The sequence below is a fragment of the Orbicella faveolata genome, unplaced genomic scaffold, assembly GCF_042242905.1.
Source record: "Orbicella faveolata isolate gen_17 unplaced genomic scaffold, um_ofav_v1 contig_25, whole genome shotgun sequence".
Classification (NCBI taxonomy): Eukaryota; Metazoa; Cnidaria; class Anthozoa; order Scleractinia; family Merulinidae; genus Orbicella; species Orbicella faveolata.
Window position 1 is genome coordinate 3,015,433 of NW_028301553.1, and position 19,651 is coordinate 3,035,083.

General features: G+C 40.9%; 3 protein-coding genes across 3 annotated transcripts; 2 read left to right on the plus strand and 1 right to left on the minus strand.

Moving 5' to 3' along the window:
* Window positions 1-2,127: 2,127 nt before the first annotated feature.
* Window positions 2,128-7,114, plus strand: LOC149108568 (RYamide receptor-like). The gene is made up of 2 exons (XM_089294725.1): window positions 2,128-2,456; window positions 5,563-7,114. Exons 1-2 carry the CDS (start codon window positions 2,435-2,437, stop codon window positions 6,630-6,632), a joined length of 1,092 nt encoding a protein of 363 aa, XP_089150851.1. The 5' UTR covers window positions 2,128-2,434; the 3' UTR covers window positions 6,633-7,114.
* A 2,412-nt stretch (window positions 7,115-9,526) lies between these two features.
* On the minus strand, window positions 9,527-11,005 carry LOC149108569 (core alpha-(1,3)-fucosyltransferase-like). The gene has a single exon (XM_089294714.1). It carries the CDS (start codon window positions 10,971-10,973, stop codon window positions 9,783-9,785), a length of 1,191 nt encoding a protein of 396 aa, XP_089150840.1. The 5' UTR covers window positions 10,974-11,005; the 3' UTR covers window positions 9,527-9,782.
* Window positions 11,006-12,885: 1,880 nt separating this feature from the next.
* LOC110042981 (core alpha-(1,3)-fucosyltransferase-like) lies at window positions 12,886-15,278 on the plus strand. The gene has a single exon (XM_020748373.2). The coding sequence runs from the start codon at window positions 13,233-13,235 to the stop codon at window positions 14,427-14,429; it is 1,197 nt and encodes a 398-aa protein (XP_020604032.2). The 5' UTR covers window positions 12,886-13,232; the 3' UTR covers window positions 14,430-15,278.
* The last annotated feature ends 4,373 nt before the right edge of the window (window positions 15,279-19,651 follow it).

Sequence of the window (19,651 nt, forward strand, 5' to 3'; positions counted from 1 at the left end):
TTTTAACTTGTCATCGAGTTAACTCACATTGTTTCAGTTCATGACACGCGTGCGACTGATGAATTACCATGGTTTTATTTCGATCAATATTTTCGAAAAGTTCAACGAGCGTTAAAAGCAGTTTGCAGATCGTTCACATTCAAAAAAGCCATTTTCACGGTTTATAACGTTTCGAATAAACTAAAGCTCGAGAAAGTGTTTTTCTTCTATAGCATGTAAATTGCAATGAATAACTTGGATAGATCATGAAAGCGCCCTTTTGCAGGGGCATCCAACGACCGTTTTCTCTCGTATGCTTTTAAACGCTGTTTTAGGCTACCTAGAGTACTTTTAAAGCTCTGTAGGTTAGTTTCAGGTTGCGCTAAAAAAATTTTATCTGTTCGGTTATTCTAGGGGAACTTGAGTACTGTCGAATTTATTAGGGCTTTTTTGTCCATTTCCCGAAACTCTTAGGTCTTATCGCCTTTCCGAAAGTGATAGCTTACCTTTTTTGCGTAACCAAAACGACATGTTTAACAATCCGAAAACAACAGACATTAAATTTCTCATATCACGAAAGTTCGACGTGACAATTCTCTTGAGAAAATCAAAGGGGATTAAAGACCTTCCGAACAGATAATTTACCGAAACGATCCGTTGGGTGCCCCTGCTTTTGTTTTTTAAACACTATAGCTTCCTAATCTGTAAAGTGACGGGCGACCAACGCGAGACGCACGTGACCTCCCGGAGAAAACACAGAACTAAAGAGTGACGTTTATGGCGTTTTTTGGATGTCTTTTCTGGTTGAAAATATAGATAAATTTTCCTTTTCGAACAGCGTTTATCTAGTTGGTACTAAAGCGTACTTGCTCAGACATGTTCCCCATATTAAATCAAGAAGTTTCCAGCCGCGCCAACGGCTTATCATGCTTTGTGACGTCATCGTGTTCTGGCTCCCCACTTTATGTAAATGGTTCCCTGCAGAGGGGCAAGTCAGCAAGACCGCAAGACAGCGTCTGTTGTAAGTGAACATACAACGCATCAAACAAGCCGTCGAGTCCAGGAAGAAGCAAGTAGCTTTGGGTGCGAAACTCGTCTGTAGCCAGATTGTGAAGCGAGTCCTAAGTGTCCATGGAAATTGGCAATGAAACAGACAGACAGTCAAATAAATAGACAAGTTTCGATTTGAACACGGATGATTTGGAAGAAAGCCGTCCTAATGAAAGTACACTTTTTTATTAAAATTACAGATATCACAAAGTTAGTATAGACAGAAAGTCAGAAGCATGCGAGCAGGCAGGCAGACACACAGATGGACAGCCAGATATGCTAACTGCATGACTGACTGACTGACTGACTGTCTGACTGACTGGCTGGCTGGCTGGCTGACTGACTGACTCTGACTGAATGAATGACTGATTGACTAACTGATAGACTAACTGACTAACTCGTAGACTGGCTAACTGAGGGACCACCGACAAACAAGCAGACAGGCGGACAGACAGACAGACAGACAGATAGACAGAAAGACACCAGGCACGCTGACAGACACACAGCGGAAGACAAAAGAACAGACAGAGACAAACTTCTTCCATTGGTTTTGAATAAAGCCGTGTGTTAAAAATACAACCATTGCAAATACATAGGAACCTCATTAGTCTAACCGCCAACGGACCACCAATGCCTGTTCGTATTGGACAGGTCAGTCTTGAATAAGAAACTTAATGTTGTAAACTGGGACAACAAGATGTCGTAATAATGAGATGTTCGTGAAGCGGGGTCACTGAATTACTATTCTAAGAGATTCATATTGGTGTAGGGATAAACAATAGCCTCCATTTTGCGCAAAAATATGCTCAGATGTTTAGCCGCGGACATTATCCGTTCCGAAGAGCGAAACGTTTTCCGAGAGTGTTTATTATCCTTCAAATATTTTTTCACAACACGCACGGTTTTGAAAATTGGGGAATATTGGGGATTTTGCTAGGTTTGTTTCTCAGTCTTCTTCTCCATCTCTATTCAGTCATGTTGTCTCCAGTCTCTCTCTTTCTCTCTTTCCCGTGGGCCTTCTGGTGTCCACCCCAGTGCTGTCAAACAATCATTTTCAATCTCTCTCTCTTTACGGATAACATGTCCTTATAATTATTAGTTTTATGTCCTCTGACGGCGTAAGCGGTGGAAACAAGACCGGAGATGAAATACAGAAAAAAGTGTTCGTGACAACAAAATAACTCACTCCAACGGAGCATATGTCTCTGTGATTGGCTCCGAACAAAATTAAAACATAACTGATTTATATGCAAACTATCTGCTCTCGTGTTCTATTCTTCTTTTGGAGCACAAATATGTCTGAATTATTCATTTCATAAGATATATCCAGTCTTTCTCTTAGGCAGGAGCATTTATCCACCGCAGCTGAATTCGTGCATGGTGTGTTTTTGTACGGTGGGCGAGTATGAATGCAACGATAAATCCAGGTAAGTACGGATCAGATTAAAATAAGCAGTTTGAATTTTCCTGGCTCTTTTCTAAAAAAAAAATCGTTACAAACGAGAAATTACTTGCACTATTTTGGAATGAAATTCTCTGTCGAAGATCAGATGAGGAAACTGTTTAGCTGCCAGCTGATTCTTTTCCTAAATTTATTTATAAAACGGAATAAACCAAAGGTTTTGCGACAAGGAATATAATAAGTTCGTGCAGGGAAACGCGTGCCAGAGACTGATGGCTTACCTTTGATTGGCTTGCAACAAATTACAATTTACAAGTTTGCCATTTGCTTTCATCTTCTGTTTGATCTTGTCTTAGGGCAGACATCTGTTCAACTTATAGAAGTTATACACTTCTATAACAGTGAAAGTTTCGTTCGTGGCGGGTGAGAAGCTTACAGCTGAGTATTGTAATTAGAGAAGTTGATGCACGCTGGCTGAAAGGCAAAAAAAAATTACCAAAAGCCCTCAATACAGCTCTTCTCAGAGACGGGCTGCAAAGAAAGACAGAATATTTAATTCAACGGGGAACATGTTGCGCACATGTTGTGTGATTATTACTCTGTAAGGAATTATAAGACAGCTGGAAGTCCGCATTCTCTTGGCATCTGACGAGCGCGTAACTTCTAGTTTGCGAACACGAATCGAAGAGGAAAAAGGCGATATGGACAAGGAGGGCCTCAGGCATACTCTCCCTGTATTTCGAGAGAAAACCATACTTCAAGCTGAATGCTAATAATATATTAAATATAATAGATTATATTTTAAGAGGAAGCCTCCCGGATCACCTTGTGGTGGCTTTCAGGAAGGTCCTCTAAAAAATAGAGGTCTAAAATATGTTAAGTCTAGCATAGAATGGTACCTCTCGACAACGGCCACCTTGGGGACAGAGGAAAGTGGTCGTCGGTTGTAGAGAGGTGGCTGTTATGGAGAGGTAGGGATGTATTATAACACCTTTTTTTTCGGGGGTGCAACCATTTTTTGTCAAAAATGTTTATTCTAGCGTGTACAAATTAAAAATGTATCAATACAAAAGAAACTATACAGAAACAGAGACCAACGTCGTGCAGTATGGATCAAGTTTCGTCATCTTTTACCGTAAAAAATGAAGGCTTTGTATATACCGTTGGTCAGTCGTTGATTAACTGGCTGTTGCCGAGAGGTTATTGTGCAGTTAGGACGAGTTTTAGTGGCCGCTGCCGTTGTAGAGAGGTTAAGGGCCTCCACAGACTAGACGATTAATTGTCGACAACTATTTGTTGGGGACAACTAAAAGTGGTCGATTGCTTTTTGTGATCGAATGAAGCATTTCACACACTACAAATGTAAATAGTTAGTTTTCGATGACTATGCAAAAAATCAGCTTTTTTCTTGAAAATCCACTGACCAGAGACTACGTGGATATTTGTAGGTGTCGACAATTAAAAATGATTCATCCCACAGTCAAGAAAAAACGCTCAGATGTGAAGTTGTCGATAACTATCCGTTGTCAGATGGGAAACTGCTAGTCGTCGACAACGTAAAATTTTCGCATTTAGTTGTCAACAACCTGTCCCATAGGCTGTGTTTTTTGGTCGTCGACCACTTTTAGTTGTCGACAACTACTCTCTGGTCAGTGGATTTTCAAGAAAAAAGCTGATTTTTTGCATAGTCATCGATAACTAACTATTTATATTTGTAGTGTGTGAAATGCTTCATTCGAAAACAAAAAGCAATCGACCACTTTTAGTTGTCCCCAACAAATAGTTGTCGACAACCAATCGTCTAGTCTGTGGAGGCCCAGTGTTCGGCAACTATTTTTTTTATCGACAACTAATTATGTCCGAGACGGGCATGCCACGCATTGGAGTGACAGTTGTCGATAACTAAGTCAGGCCAGCGAGAGCCTGGGAAATAACATTCACTAGGCATGCTCAAAACTGCAATACGCATGCTCAGACCATTGCTCCTGTTTATAGAAAAACTAAGGTGGCCGTTCGTAAATCGGGATGAAATCTTTACACACATGATTCACTTTTACAGGGGGCGACATAGCCCAGACCCGTCGACTAAGAGGTATTTTTTCACAAAAAAAAAAATCTCAAAAATGGATTAGTAGAAACTGTTTCAGTTTGTGTTTAAAAACCCTTTTTGGCATAATTGTTTTGAGCTCACCCGGTGGAAAGGCCCATTCGATAATTGCTTTATAATAGGTTTGTTTCTGCCCCATTCCATTCTTGGCCTGACACCCTTGGGCATGTAACCATTACGGGTATCACTGATAACCGTGTTACTGGCTCATTGTAGATCTGAGCACATTAGCATGTTCGGTGATCTCTCCATTCATTGCGTCTTGCATAACACAACACCGATGACCAAAATTCCTTGCGTGTAATGGGACCCACCCCAACGATGTCAGGGCCCGCAGAATATAACAGCATGACTTCTCTGAAAAGGACTTCACTTCACATTCTTTTCCTAAGAAGTCTTTATAGGTATGTGCAACCCCAAAGGTTAATACAATACAATATTTTATTTCAAGTGGAACATACGCTTAGCTTAGTTTAAAAAAAAACTGCAACGGCTACTTTACAGATATGCCACGAAAAATAATAAATAAATAAATAAATAAAAATTTGTAATTAAAGATATATAAACCTATCTACAGTTAAAAATAAAGTCATCACGGATTAAGAACTATTTACAGGATAGGAAACTGAATTCATGGACGCTAGGTTGTCTAAAGTATTAACTCATTTGCCAAAAGTTTTCTAAAAGTTTTAAAATCTGATGACCCTCTAAGGACATCAAGTAAGCTATTCAATGAATTTTGAGCTGTTTTGGTCTGAAAAAGGTATAGATTTTTACCATTTTGGTCTGAAATAGGACATGTTTTTTTACTCCTTATTGGCTATGTTGCTTAGAAGGAACTAGTTTTTTTCCACGTCAACAGTGGCACAATTATAGCCCCTCTCAAATGTTTATGCAAAAGAAAGCCATTTCTGGTTAGCTAGGATCATGGGTTAGAGCCGTGTACTACTTTTAGAGTTTTGAAATAGAGTAAACACCTCCATCAAAAAGCAGAAGCCCTGATGGTTACTATTTTTATTATCAGGATATTCCATGCCTGCTAACATGACGAATAATGCCACAGATGCGCTTCCTGTGGGATTCCAGGTCCCACGCAACATTCAGATCGGAGTCACAATCCTTGCCGTCATTGTTATCATCCTGGCGATGATCGGTAATACTCTGGTGATTTACATCGTGTTCACAGTAAACCACATGCGCAGCTCAACAAACAATCTCATCGCCAACATGGCCTTTGCTGATCTTCTCATGACCATAGATATCCCGTACGTACTCAAATGGGTCTACGTGTGGGATAAGTGTTTTGGCACGTTCATGGGCACTGTGTTATGTAAGTTCTTTCACGCTGCACAGGTGGGATCCCTTGTAGCCTCAGTGTTCAGTCTAGTGGAGATTTCCCTCGATCGCAGTTTTGCCATCCTACTTCCCATGAAAACGATAATGACTCGAAACATTGTCCGTTTCGCGATCGCCATGACGTGGCTAGGTGCGCTGGCGTTAGTGCTTCCACTTATGATAGCCACCAAGAATATACAGCTGGAGGGAGGGGACGGTATGATTTGCCGAGAGCATTGGCAAACAATGTCATACAAAGTCTACATCACAGTCCTTTTTGTTACTGCTTACATCATTCCACTGATAATCATCGCCTTAGTCTACTGTCTGGCTGGCTTACGTCTTTGCAGCAGAAAGCTCCCTGGACATCAAAATCCGACAGCACACAAAAAAGTCCAGGACTCGAACAGACGCGCGACTACAATGTTGATAACAGTGGCTATCATTTTCGCTCTGTCGTGGCTTCCGTTTCAAGCTTTGGAGATGATAAGAATTTACAAGCCAACCCTTATGCTCGAAATCCCCATGGAAGTCAGCTTTGTCATCCCGTGGTTTGGTTATTGTAACAGCGCTATTAATCCAATTCTTTATGTGATATTCTCAGGCAATTATCGCCGCGAGTTTTATCGAATTCTCTGCAGGGGGACAAGTCACCAAAGCCGTTTCAAGGTGGCTGTTGTTGGCGGATACACTTCGCGTCAGGGAAGACATCGTGCGAGTGGAGAAACAAGCAACCTTGAGTGGGACACTCGCCTTTAACCAGTTTGTGGCGAGAGATCTGGGCTGCTAAAAGCAAACAGACAGGCCAGCTGACCAAGCAACCGACCGACCGACCGACCGAAAGACAGGCTTGCAGGGAGGCAAGAAGACTGACTGGCTGATTGCCTAGTTTGCTGAATGACTGGCTGACTGAATGATTGACTGATAAACTGACAGACAAACAGACAGACAGACAGACAGACAGGCTGGTGTGCACAAGCAGGAAGGCAGACTGACTGGCTGACTGGCTGGCTTGTTGAATGACTTGACGACTGACTGACAGAGGGGCAGACAGACAGGCAGACAGACAGACTGACAGAGAGACAGACAAACTGGCAGACAGACACACTGACAGACTGATAGAGGCAGACAAACTGACAGACAGACAAACTGGCAGACAGACAGACTGACAGCGGGACAGATAAACTGACAGGTAGACAGAAAGACACACAGAAACACGATCCACGGACTGACTGACTTAGACCGACAGATATCGTTGTTCGTTAGAACCAGAAGTTAGCCGTAATAAGGAGATGGTGGTAACGCATATTTTAACGCTTGTCACTTAATTAGTGTACTGGAGACAGCTATGATTAGAGATTTCCTGAGATTTTCAAAACTCTGCTCTCATCCCATGATCAGCCTTCATCAGTTGGAAAGCAATTCTACTGTGGTGAGCTCTTTTACAAGTGTAAGGATTTGTAAAATATTAAATAGCAGCCGGTTAGAATCTTGTTCATGTATTGAGCTAAACACTTCGCTGATGCACTCTTTCACATTTTTTGCATCATATTCAGTCGAAGTACGATGGTAACTTCGAACTCAAAGAAGTAACAACGGATAGCACTAAACTTAAGTACTCTTTAAGATCCAGATCTCGGTGAGATAAAGATTGAAATTAATGAAGCTGAAGACGATATTAACTATTGTGTTAAGTTGAAGGAATTAAGTCATAGGTTAGTCAACTATATTTCTTATTTGAAAAACGTTGTGCGTTTCGCGATCGCCATGACGTGGCTAGGCGCGCTGGCGTTAACTGTTCCACTCATGATAGCGGTCAAGAATACACAGCTGGGGGAATGGAGTATTTTAGTTGCAGAGAGAACTGGAGGCCGATGTCACGAACAACCTACAATACATTTTTATTTACAACTGCCTACATAATTCCACTGACCATTGGTAGGGGTGTAGTATGACACCTGTTTTTTTCGGGGGTACAACATTGTTATATTCACACCTAACACAATCAAAATATATCAATAGCACAGGAACCAAACAGAAACAGAGGTCAACGACGCATTAGTAGAGGTTCGACTGTATTTTCGTAAGTCCGTAATTTCGACACAGTGAAGAGAACTAGTAAATAGCACGCAAAAGTGTCAAAGTTGCATGGATGTTTCCGCAGAGGATGAAAATGCTTGTAAAGATGGCCTCGGGCTTGCTGTCCATGTGAGTAGAATTCGCGTCACAAGATCAGTTATTTCTACACCCGTCTGGGATTTCTGAAGTCAGGAGTGGGTATTTAGACACTCATATCTTAGCCAGTTTGTGCAATAATTTAGTAAAATAGCGAAAGAATAAACCTTAAGTTTTTCTCCAGCTTCTCAGCGGTCCAGAATTCTAAATACTTGAATCTGATTGGCTAATCGCGCGCGTTGCAACGGTCCGGATTTTCCCATCCGGACCCCAAGGTACGGACCGCTCCTAAATTTCGCTCCAAAAACTTAGCGGTAATCGTTAATCTTTTGAACTTTTTACACTTCCATCTACGATTAATCAACGCAAGTTCATCTCTACTCACTTTTAAATGGCCAGGAAAATCACTGTAGGTGAATTCAATTGAGTGTTTTGAAGTTGTAAGAGTTTGTTTGGTTGTTTCTAGCTTGGCGGTTTCGATGGCGCATAATCCTGTGTTTCTCTCTCCCTAAAAATGAGTCAATTGCAGTCGAGTTTACCTTTCTGATCGTTGCTGTATTTAAGAAAATTTCTGCGGAATACAGTCAAACCTCCGCTACAACAATACCGTAGACTTAACGACCTTAACGAATACACAATACACTTAACGAACTTCCTCGCTTTCTGCTATTCAATTTACGGTAGAAAAGTCTGATTTCAAGTGATTTTAATAGCAACGACTGACAGAAATTGTTTTTGCAGTAAGACTTCAAACTTTGCACGAAACTAAAACAATTTTGGAGAACTTAAATGGTGAAATAAAAGCAACTAACATAAAGTAGTTCGAAATAAATCTGTTCTTTAATATATCTTTCTTTGTCTAGTATCGGTGTTACTCGCTTGCGAAGATTTTTTTACAAATCGTTAGTAGATGGCGCGTAAGCCGATTCAATGACAAAGTTGCGTAAAAAAAGCCGTTTGTAATTTTAAAAGACCAATTTACCGCAGCGAAGAAAAAAAAATGTTATTTGCCGGCTTAGGGTCGGTACGTGTAGTGAAAGACCGTGACTTCGGCCTTAAAAATGCTGCCCTTGGCCTGCGGCCTAGCCTGGGGCAGCATTTTCAAGACCTCGGTCACTGTTTTTCACTATATGGACCTAACAGCCAGCAAAATAACTCTCTCTGTTTAGGGTTAGTCTGAATAGTGTAGTTTCAGTGACGATAAGCAACAGCCAGTGTTTATCCAGCCAAGTTCGAAATTGTTTGGAAACGATGGAAAAGTACTCTGAAGCCAAGATCTATAAGAATAAGCATAAACCAAGGAACGGCAATGTAAATACTGTAGTATTTTAGCTGGGTGTTGAAGAGATCATGGCTGATATTAGCTTACGAGTTTGACGAGAGTTTGCTTATCATAAACGCGCACGTTTAGCTAATATGCTAGCTTCCAGCTAAGAATAATACCAGTAAAAGTATAAACGTTTCACATGGAGTTTGAAGGCAAATGTAAATATTTATGGTTCTATTAACTTGTGAGCTAACGCTGTCCTGAAACATATTAAAGAACAAATATCAGTTCTTTATCAGTGATGGGACCTCTAATTGCTAACCATGCATAAAACAAGGAAATCAAATCTACAGGAAAATACTAGAATGTTGATTTTTGCTTTAGACAGGAGTTGAAAGTCGGCGAATGAAATCATTCAAGCTATTAAACTAAATGTGTCGAACGCATGTCATAATCTTTGATTTCTCCTACTCTTTCTCAATAAGTCTTGATAGCGTTTGTTCACGTTTTTTGCAATCAACATCTTCATTCCAAAACGTCTTGAACATATCAGAATAAACTTTGGGTTTAAGGCATTCATCGTGCAGCGCATCGCAAACATCACAAGCTGCAAAATTAAAATCGCTCTGTTGGTCTGCAAATGTCTTTTTCCAAGAGAAGTATTCATTGTATGCAGTGTTATTTTTATCAAGGTACAGTAGGTATTCTGCCAAAGCTTTCACGGATGGAAAGTCTTGCACACTAATAAACGAGCCTGGTGGAACCACATCAGCACTGTAATAATCCTTGGCAAGTACAACAGGTACTGAATTCCTACTTAGTGATGTCCAGAATTTCTCGGTGATATAATCAGTACAAACTCCATTTTCAAACGCCAGAGTAAATTTGTAAGGCTTGAAAACACCATCACAGTTTCTTGATCTCGAACACTGGTTGTCTTGTCCATAGATACGTGAACATTCACCATAAATATCAACATTGATGTAGTTCAGAAGCTTATTGACATACTTCTCTCGAATAGTGCCGCAGTGTGAAACAGCCCACATCACAAATTTGCTCTTGCTTGCTGCGTAATCAATTAATGTCGGTGGATTTTCAGCCGATGACAATCGAACGTAACTTCCATAGGGGATATGAAAATCTGAGTCCGTTTTGAAAGTTATCGTCCAGTTAAAAAAGCCATCTGGTATTACAATATCGTCGAGAGGCTCAGTCTGAGGACTTTCACTAGAAAGAAAGGCCATTCGTTGACTCGGACACCGATATTTGTGAATTTGTTGAAGTTCTTTGGGACTGACGAATCGTGGCATATCTGGAGCGTGAAAAATAATCAGATCACTCTTTCCCATATCGTAAAAGTTGTAGGTAATTTTACATTTCCATTCTGGGCAGTTGGCGTGAAACAGATCTGTGGAAGCGAAATCGGCTGGCCACGGTTTCAGTCCAAACCAAGGTGTGTAAAACAAGATGATCTTTGTGTTGTTATTATGGCACTCAACATTTGACATCAGTTCAGACTCGGTAGCGTTAGTGCAATTCCAAGGCTCGAAATGTGGAAAATTCTTTTCATATTGGAACTTGATGATGAGATAGAGTAGTAAAAGAAGAATTAAGCTAACCAAAATTGCCAGTGTCTTCCGTTTGCTGATTCTTTTCATATTTGTGAGCTTCGCTCTCCAATTTTAGCACACGTCACCGACCGCGGAAAAACCGCTGCTCATGTGCTGTAGATTTCGGTTCGTCTTCCCGCCTTTCCAGTTTCAAAATGGCGGACAACGAATCAAAAACGAACACGTCATTGTTTTCAGTTTTCTCAGGCGATAAAAGACAGCGCTTCCGAGAGGAAATTTTCGGCTTTTCCAAATTCACCCAAGTTACCGTTTTTCCTTTTCGTAAGGTCGTGTCAAGTTCACTAAGGTTTTGAACCGCAATTTTTGTAGCTTGTTTATTTTTACGCCGGAACATAAGCTTAAGTTTATAAAATACTTTTTTTCGTGCTGATGAGAATTTTTAAATGCTATTTGTTCATCGGACTTCTGCCTCGTTGCCTGAAGAATGAAGTGGAGGACGAATTCGTAAATAGTACACACTAATGCCCAAATTTGTTCCGTCTTTCGCTTGTATTCATTCGTACCTTGTTTTGCAGCTTTAGTACATGCCATGTACTGCCATGAGCTGAAAATTTGTAGTTTGCTTATAGCGGTTTGATATGGCATTGTGGAAAGTTGTATTGTACATGTAATACAGTTTGAAGGATAACTGAAATAAATTGCTCTTTGTTTATTTTAGCCCGTGTTTGATATTTTATGGCTTATGCTACTTCGTACTTACTACAATTCTTGTTCCTTGGCTAAGCAGCTTTCCCCTCAGCTGTGGGCTTCGTTATTGCAAACATTTCTCTGTTGTGTTAACGAAAAGAGCAATCCATCAAAAGGGGTTCTTGTTCCACTAACTGGGGGAACATTCGTTTCTGTGAAGGCTAATTGTAGGTGCATCGGAATTCGGTCAGTGTTAAACGCAGACTGTGCACTGCAGACTGCAAATGGAGGGTAAAATACATACTGCAGACATTGTTATAACTGAATCGTATTTTATCGAGAGCTAACCTTAAAGAGGCTAACTGGAGAATATATTCAGGCTAACCCTGGGGCGGATACAGAGAAGGGGTTTCGAGATACGGACTGCTAAAGGCGGTCCCCTGTAGGGCTGGGTACCGGTGGCATTCTCCCCTGGAAAGTTTTTGAAATTGTGGTCCTTGGAAATGAGATTTCCGTCATTCTGGGCCCAAGTTAGCATGTTACGTTTTATTTAAGGTCCGGTAATACAGGCAACATTTTTCTTCAACTTGTCTCGCAACTTGTTGCATTGCAAGTTGAAAACCTCTGTTGCACGTATTACCACGTTTGTGACCAACTTGTCTCGCAGCAAAGTATAGTGTTGCAAGTCTGCGCAATTCTACACGTATAATTGGTCAATCGTGTGTAAATATATGGAGATGGCTCCTTCTTCCATATAATTTAGCGTTTCGACGAACATCCACTTCGACTTCTGGCCGTCATTTTATTCTTAATTTTCAGTGCCAGCGAAGTTCTCTCAGTATGAAGCTAGGCGAAAAGTTGTATTTTTGCGACAGTTCTTCCAAGCCTTCTGTCTTTTTTGCCGCTTGTTTTGAAGGGACAAACGAGGTGTCCCAAAGACTATGATAGCCCTCGAGGTCTTTGTACAGGGCAAATTTATGACTTTCCGAGAGTTACTGGTCTACTTCGAATTCAGGCTCGTCTTCACACTCCGCCATGTTATTTTTTTATTTCCCGCGCTTCGTGACAGCCAATTAGAAGCGTTGAATTCAAATTTGTTGCGAGACAAGTTGTAGCTTCAGTGGTAATACGAGAAGCAAAACAAAAATTTGTTGCAGAAAGTAGAACTTGAGTCTACTTTGTGCAACATGTTGCCTCAACTTGCAACACTGTATTTTGCTGCGAGACAAGTTGGTCACAAACGTGGTAATACGCGCAACAGAGGAACTTGCAATGCAACAATGTTGCGAGACAAGTTGAAGAAAAATGCTGCCCGTGTTACCGGACCTTTATCTATTTTTTTTTTTTTTAATTTAGGGGTTTCGACCGAACCAGCCGAACCCAACTAGGGTGCAGACTCTTAGCCTGAATAAGGTTGTTCTGTTAACACATGGTAACACTTTAATACCTGGCCTGCAGTCGAAAGTCTGCGTCTGAAAATATGCCTTTTTCAAAAAGCATATGTCTTTGCGCATATGACGTCATTCAAAATGGCGCAGAAATGCAGACATTCGACATGATGCCGAGGAGAGAGAGATCCTGGGAACGAGGTTGTATGAAGCATCATCCTGTCGAAGGACGTTAAAATCCCTTACTGTGAACTCGACCAACAAACACCGCATGTTTGTCAGAAGGCTGAGAATCTACCAGACAATACGCTCAACTGTCTTGGCAGGTTTATTTCTTGTTTTACTGATGTACTCCATCACACTGTTCAAGAAAGAAACATATTTTAGACAGTTAGAGCCTTGGATTTGTAACGTGACGGCAAGGATGCGAAATGCAGGATGCCACGATAACGACACAAAGACAATCTTATTTTACACCCCTTGGTTTGGACGCAAACCATGGCCAGACATTGCCACCACGAAACTATATCTATCTGATTGTCCCACAAAGAAATGTAAAATTACCTACAATGTAGACGATGTAGGGAAAAGTGATCTGATTATATTTCACGCTCCAGATATTCCACGATTTGTCAGGACTAAGGAACTCCACGCGATACACAAATACCGATGCACAACTCAACGAATGGCGTTTCTAAGCCAGGAAAATATCATGAATGATCCGCTAGAGTCTGACATTTCATTACCGGAAGGATTTTTTAACTGGACGATAACTTTCAAAAGGGACTCAGATTTTCATCTACCTTTCGGCAACTATTTTCGTTTCCCATCTGCTGCAAAGCCATCAAAATTCACCAATTATGCAGCAGAGAAAAATAAACTTGTGATGTGGGCTGTTTCCCGGTGCGGCAGGATTCGAGAAAAGTATGTCAAAAAGCTTCTGAACTACATCAGTGTTGATATTTATGGTGAATGTTCACGTATCTATGGACAAGACAACCAGTGTTCGAGATCAAGAAACTGTGATGGTGTTTTCAAGCCTTACAAATTTACTCTGGCGTTTGAAAATGGGGTTTGTACTGATTATATCACCGAGAAATTCTGGACAGCGCTAAGAAGGAATTCAGTGCCTGTTGTACTTGTCAAAGATTATTACAGTGCTGATGTGGTTCCACCAGGCTCATTTATCAGTGTGCAAGACTTTCCATCCGTGAAAGCTTTGGCAGAATACCTACTGTACCTTGATAAAAATGACACTGCATACAACGAATACTTTTCTTGGAAACAGAAATTTGCAGACCAACAGAGGCTTAGATTTCGGTATGCGGCTTGTGATATCTGCGAAGCACTGCACAATGAATGCCTTGAACCCAAAGTTTACCATAATATATTCAAGACTTTTTGGAATGAAGATGTTGACTGCAAAGAACGGGAGCAAACACTGTCAGTACTCCTTGATAAAGAGTGACAAAGCAAGAAATTTTTTTGCATTCAAGCAAAGGGAGAAGGCATTCTAATTTTGTGTTGGTGTCCAGTTTACATGGAGGGTGTCCTGTGTAAAGTCTGCATATGGTTCAAGTGGCCCATTGGGCTGGAGCTTATTCCCAGTTTCTGTGGCATGAAGCAACTAGGAGTATTTCTTCTCCCCCCTGGATGGAATGCTAGCCCATCGCAGGGTTATACCCGGCATTCAATTTGCCGACTTCCATTTATACACCTGGGTGGAGAGAGGCACTGTGAGAGTAGTGTCTTGCCCAGGAACACAATGCAATGTCCCCGGCCAGGGCTTGAACCCAGACCGCTCGATCCAGAGATGAGCGCACTAATGATGGGGCCAAAGATTTTTTTATTTTCATTATGCCGACCTCACTTAAATGCATCATATTCATGTTGAAATTTGTCTGTCGTGTAATTGAGAAATGGGCCATTTCTGAGTTACCTTGTGCCTCTGTTTCAAAACAAGTCCTCGTTTAAAACCTTTCATATGAAAATGAGTTTGAATTACATGAAAATGAACCTCTAGGGGGAACACATTTTCATATGAATGGTTTCGCATGAAGACTTGTTTTGACACAAGGTAACTCAGAAGTGGCCTATTGGGCTGTGCATTTTAGTGTACAGTCAAACCTGTATTCAGCAGTCACCCTCAGGGAAAGGCGAGGTGACCGCTTAATACAGGGTGACCACCTAATACAGGTTGCAAGAAAAACATTTCAAATACAATCAGTGCTGGAAAGACATTTGACCTCAAATTAGAAACATTCATTTCCAGCGTTCTAATGATTTGCGAAAATAAACAAGGTAATCATCTGTTGTACCTTGTGTTACATTATTTGAAACTGTATGAACAAGTAATTGACATCATGTGACCATTTAATACAGGTCAAGACAATAGAAAAAGTCCTGTTGGGACTTTGGAAATGGTGACCGCAACCTCTTAAATATAGAGGTGACCACTTAAGAATGGCTGACTGTTAGGACCGAGAAACGCCGGTCAACGACCCATTTGGCAAATCGCTCATATTTTGCCCAAAGATACCCTTAGGTGACCTAATTCTAAAAATCATATTTAAAGGTTCCAGCAAATTTTTATTTTTCAGAAATTCGCGAAAATTTTGAAAGCGCGGTCAAAGTGTGGTTTTTCGTGTAATAAAATGACCAAAATAAGGTGCGAGGACGAAGCGCTGCTAAAGCCTTAAAACAACTTCAATTGACTTCAAACTTCACACAAATGTGGAACGACCACTCTAATTTATTCCTCGTTTTAAAGTGCACCTAACCCCAAAATTTTTTTTTCGCTAAAACGAATCTACATGTTATTTGAAATACTTCTGCGAAAAAATTTTTGGATCCGGTTAAATCCCCGATTTTCTGTGCCCCGACGAAATCGCGAAAATAGCCCCAAAACACCGCCATTTGTTTCACGACCGAGTTTGAGGAGAATGGGTCCAGCGGCTGTTGTGACGTCTACCCAGGAAGATCGAATAACTCACGTCCTCTCGTTTCCTTCAGGATGATGCAATACACATTCGAAAAGTGCGCAGAAATGCCTTCCAGAAGTGCTATCGGCTGTTGCAGAAATATCCCAGAACTAAAAAAAGATATACTGTACAATTTACTAACGATGATAAAGACATAACGATGGTTGATCTTGTCGAACAGAAACACGCGAACTGAGTCTGTGAGAACCATTGAAGAACTCTCACTGGAATTTGTTCCGCAGACTTTCAAACGCTATTTTCAAAATTTTCTGCTCAAAGCCAACCAGCAATTTGTCGAAATACTATCGACAACCTATATCTTCCAGTCCCGCAGTATTTATAACATAGCCGGCAAAGTTGTGTGATCAATCAAGAGGACGTTACGACCAAATATACTGATGTGTAAATAGGTCGCAACTGTCAGCTGAACTGTACACTGCCAACCAGCACTTATTTCTCTTTCGATTTAGATTAAAGTCGAAGATTAATCCTTTAGAATTACATGATAACAAAATTGTTACACTCACAGAGTTTTTCGAAGGTTTGGAAATCAGTAGTGCGACAAACATTCTATACATTAGTGTCGAAAATATGTATGGGTTATTGACCAAGCTTGTTCGGTCAAGATGGCTGGATATTGGCCAAGTTCTTTTTTTGCGTGTTTATGGACCGAGACGGAGTCGAGGTCCATAAACTCGCAAAAAAAGAACGAGGCCAATATCCAGCCATCTTGACCGAACAAGCTTGGTCAATAAAGGATTTATTATGTGGCTTTCGCGGAAATTTTTCTTGCGGGACACGGCGGGTAGTCCCGAGCGGGCAAGATAGCTCCATCTTGCCCGCTCGGGTAGCCAATCACATCGCAGGATTTGATTCATCTTGCCCGCTCACGGAGCTAGCCATATAATAAGACCGTGTAACATTACCCGCGGACCGCCTAGGGAACACATCCTTTTCGCTTATCCGACGAATTTCACTGCAAACTTTGAAAAAGATTTACACTGATTATTTGGAGTTACGACTTAAAACGTGTGGCAATGTGAAATCGGTAATTGTATGAAATGTTTCCTTCCGCCTTACTTCCCGTAGCTTCAAAAATACAGGTCCAGACAATTCTACGATTTTCAATCGATCGAAGCCAGTGTTTTGGAGATCATCAAGTCTCGAAGACTGCAACACTTACGTCGCTCTTATAAACATGAAGCATTCCAGAAAGTAAAACACAAACTGGATTTAATAGAACCACCATACCTTGACAAAATACATTCTCGCTATGGACAAATGTAAACAGGTTATAAACACGCGTGGGAGTCTTGTGTTTAGGTGAAGAAATTACCATCCAAAGCAGTCCTTGAGTTTTCTTCCCTGCTTTTCGTTTGCCTCCTCCTTCGTATCTAGCTTTCCATTCTTAATATACAGGCAGCTCGTCCGCAAAGAAGTCTTCCCCGTCGTCGCTTGAAATATTGCAAATTGTTCTCAAAGCTCTAAGCAGTGAGTTCACAGTTGCCGAACGTGCTCGATCGAAGTTTATTTCGGTTTCTTCCGAATCGAAACCTAACTCTGACTCCAGTGACGAAAAACAAATGATTCTGAAACAAAACTTGGATGTCTTAGTCCCAAAATATATTGGAACGATTAGTTTTGTTTCCATTTTCTGGAGCAAATACAGAGAGCTGACTGAGGCGCAATTGTGTTTGGTTCCTGGGTAGACGTCATCAGCAACCTCCGCCCCAGACTCCCTGAAACGCGGTCGTGTAACACTTCAGGCGCGACTTTGAAAGGGCATAGCAAATCGAGGATTCAACCAAATTCAAAATTTTTTTCGCCCAAATGCTTCAAATAACAAGTGGATTCGTTTTAGCGAAAAAACATTTTTGGGGTTAGGTGCACTTTAAACTAATCTCAGAGATGTTGATATGGTGTTTTTCCGAATCATTTTATTAACACCTATGAAGCGTGTGAAAAATAACGGCAAAATATAGGTCATGTTTAACAGCATCAAAATGCATCTGGTACCTCACTTTCCGATTATTTTACTTTACAGCCTTAAAATATCATTATTAAACATATACCATGCCAAGTTTCATGCTCGAACTCGCAGTATTTCCCTTTGAGAGAAACGAAAATCTATGTCAATGTGTTGGGCGCAAATAACACAATGCTACACGAACAAGAGACAAATCAATTGTGATTTGGATGGAGCTGAACGATGTTTTAATTTTTTTGTTTTTGTTTTTAACAAAAAACATCGAAGACGCCGGTGTACTTGGGTGGGGCTGACCGATTTTTACAACTTTTTAAAACATAAAAGACGCCGGTGTGCTTGTGAGGGGCTGACCGATTTCGCAACTTTCTAGAACATCAAAGACGCCCATGTGTTTAGGTGCGGCTGACAAGTTTTACACCTTACACGTCTGACGATTTATATGTCTTTTGTTATTACAAGACAACTTTGACGTCTCACGTTAAATGCGCCTAGTATAAAAGCGGGAAGCTCTAACTGGGACGCATTTAGCCCTGAACTCCTTTGTTCATTTGCACTTCGCTGCTTGCTGTCTGTCTTGGTCTTCGATTGCCTGAAGAAGCTGCCACGTAAAGATATACACTTAAGAAGTGGTGGATCATGGCAGAAGAAGTTGGATTATTAGAGGTAATGTGTGAAGGACCTGGCATTTGCTTTTAAATTGCATGTGAAGTGATTCGTGATTCAGTATTCATTTTCTAGTGAGAAAAAACCTCCCATATATGGACCCGTACGCACTAGTATTTTTGGCTCTATCAAATTTTCGGTTAGGCAATCAATGACGTTGAAAATGAACACTCACTGGTAAGTTGAGTATATTCTTGGCTACCAACTTTTCTTCCATGTGTGCAGCGGTTTGATTATCGAGCAAAAATTATGTTTTTTTTCTGGGGGGGGAGGGGGGGGGGGCTTCTGGATTGATGACCCATTGATATACTCTATGAAATGCCGCGATGTACAGTTTCCTGCCAAAAAATAGTCTTAAACGGGGTTTTACTTATTGTAGTTTTCCTTCCTATTGTGCTTTTTCCTAACATGAATAGGAAACGGAAGTTATGTATCCACGTAACAACCAACACATTCGCCCATATCCCACCTCTCGCAACTGAATAGAATGTCTTGAGCAATTTTTTATTCTGACTAAAGTTTTAAACTAACTTTCTCTTCGAAATTTTCTTTCAAAATCCAAATCCGTAGAATAAAGGGGGCGGGGCGAGGAAAACTTGGCTTACATTTGTAAACATCTGCTTAAATTACAACTTGTTGGTACAGAGCCGTACTGAATTGTCGTTAGAAGAGAAAGAAAAAGCCAGATTTGTCACCTTGAATATATAGAATTTGTTTGGCCTGCAGAGCAGGTGTTATGCATATGTTTTCGCGTTTTTCAGGCAAGCGAAAGCAAGCGTGAGGCGAGCGCGGAGAGGCATTTATGGGTTCACCACGCATTATAACACAGCTAATAAATTCGTGTACTCAAATTCACTTGCGCGAGCGTGCTATAAATGCCCATTGTGCACGCTGATGACGTCCATTTTAAACTAACGCGTTGAAAATGTTATAAAACAAGTGGTTCATGCGTCAGCTATGCGTTCATCGAGATATGAAGCACTTGGGAAGTTTGGGGAGCACTTAAGAAGCTAGAGTTGCTCTTGACTACGCCTCCAGCAACTCTTACGGATCTTTCGT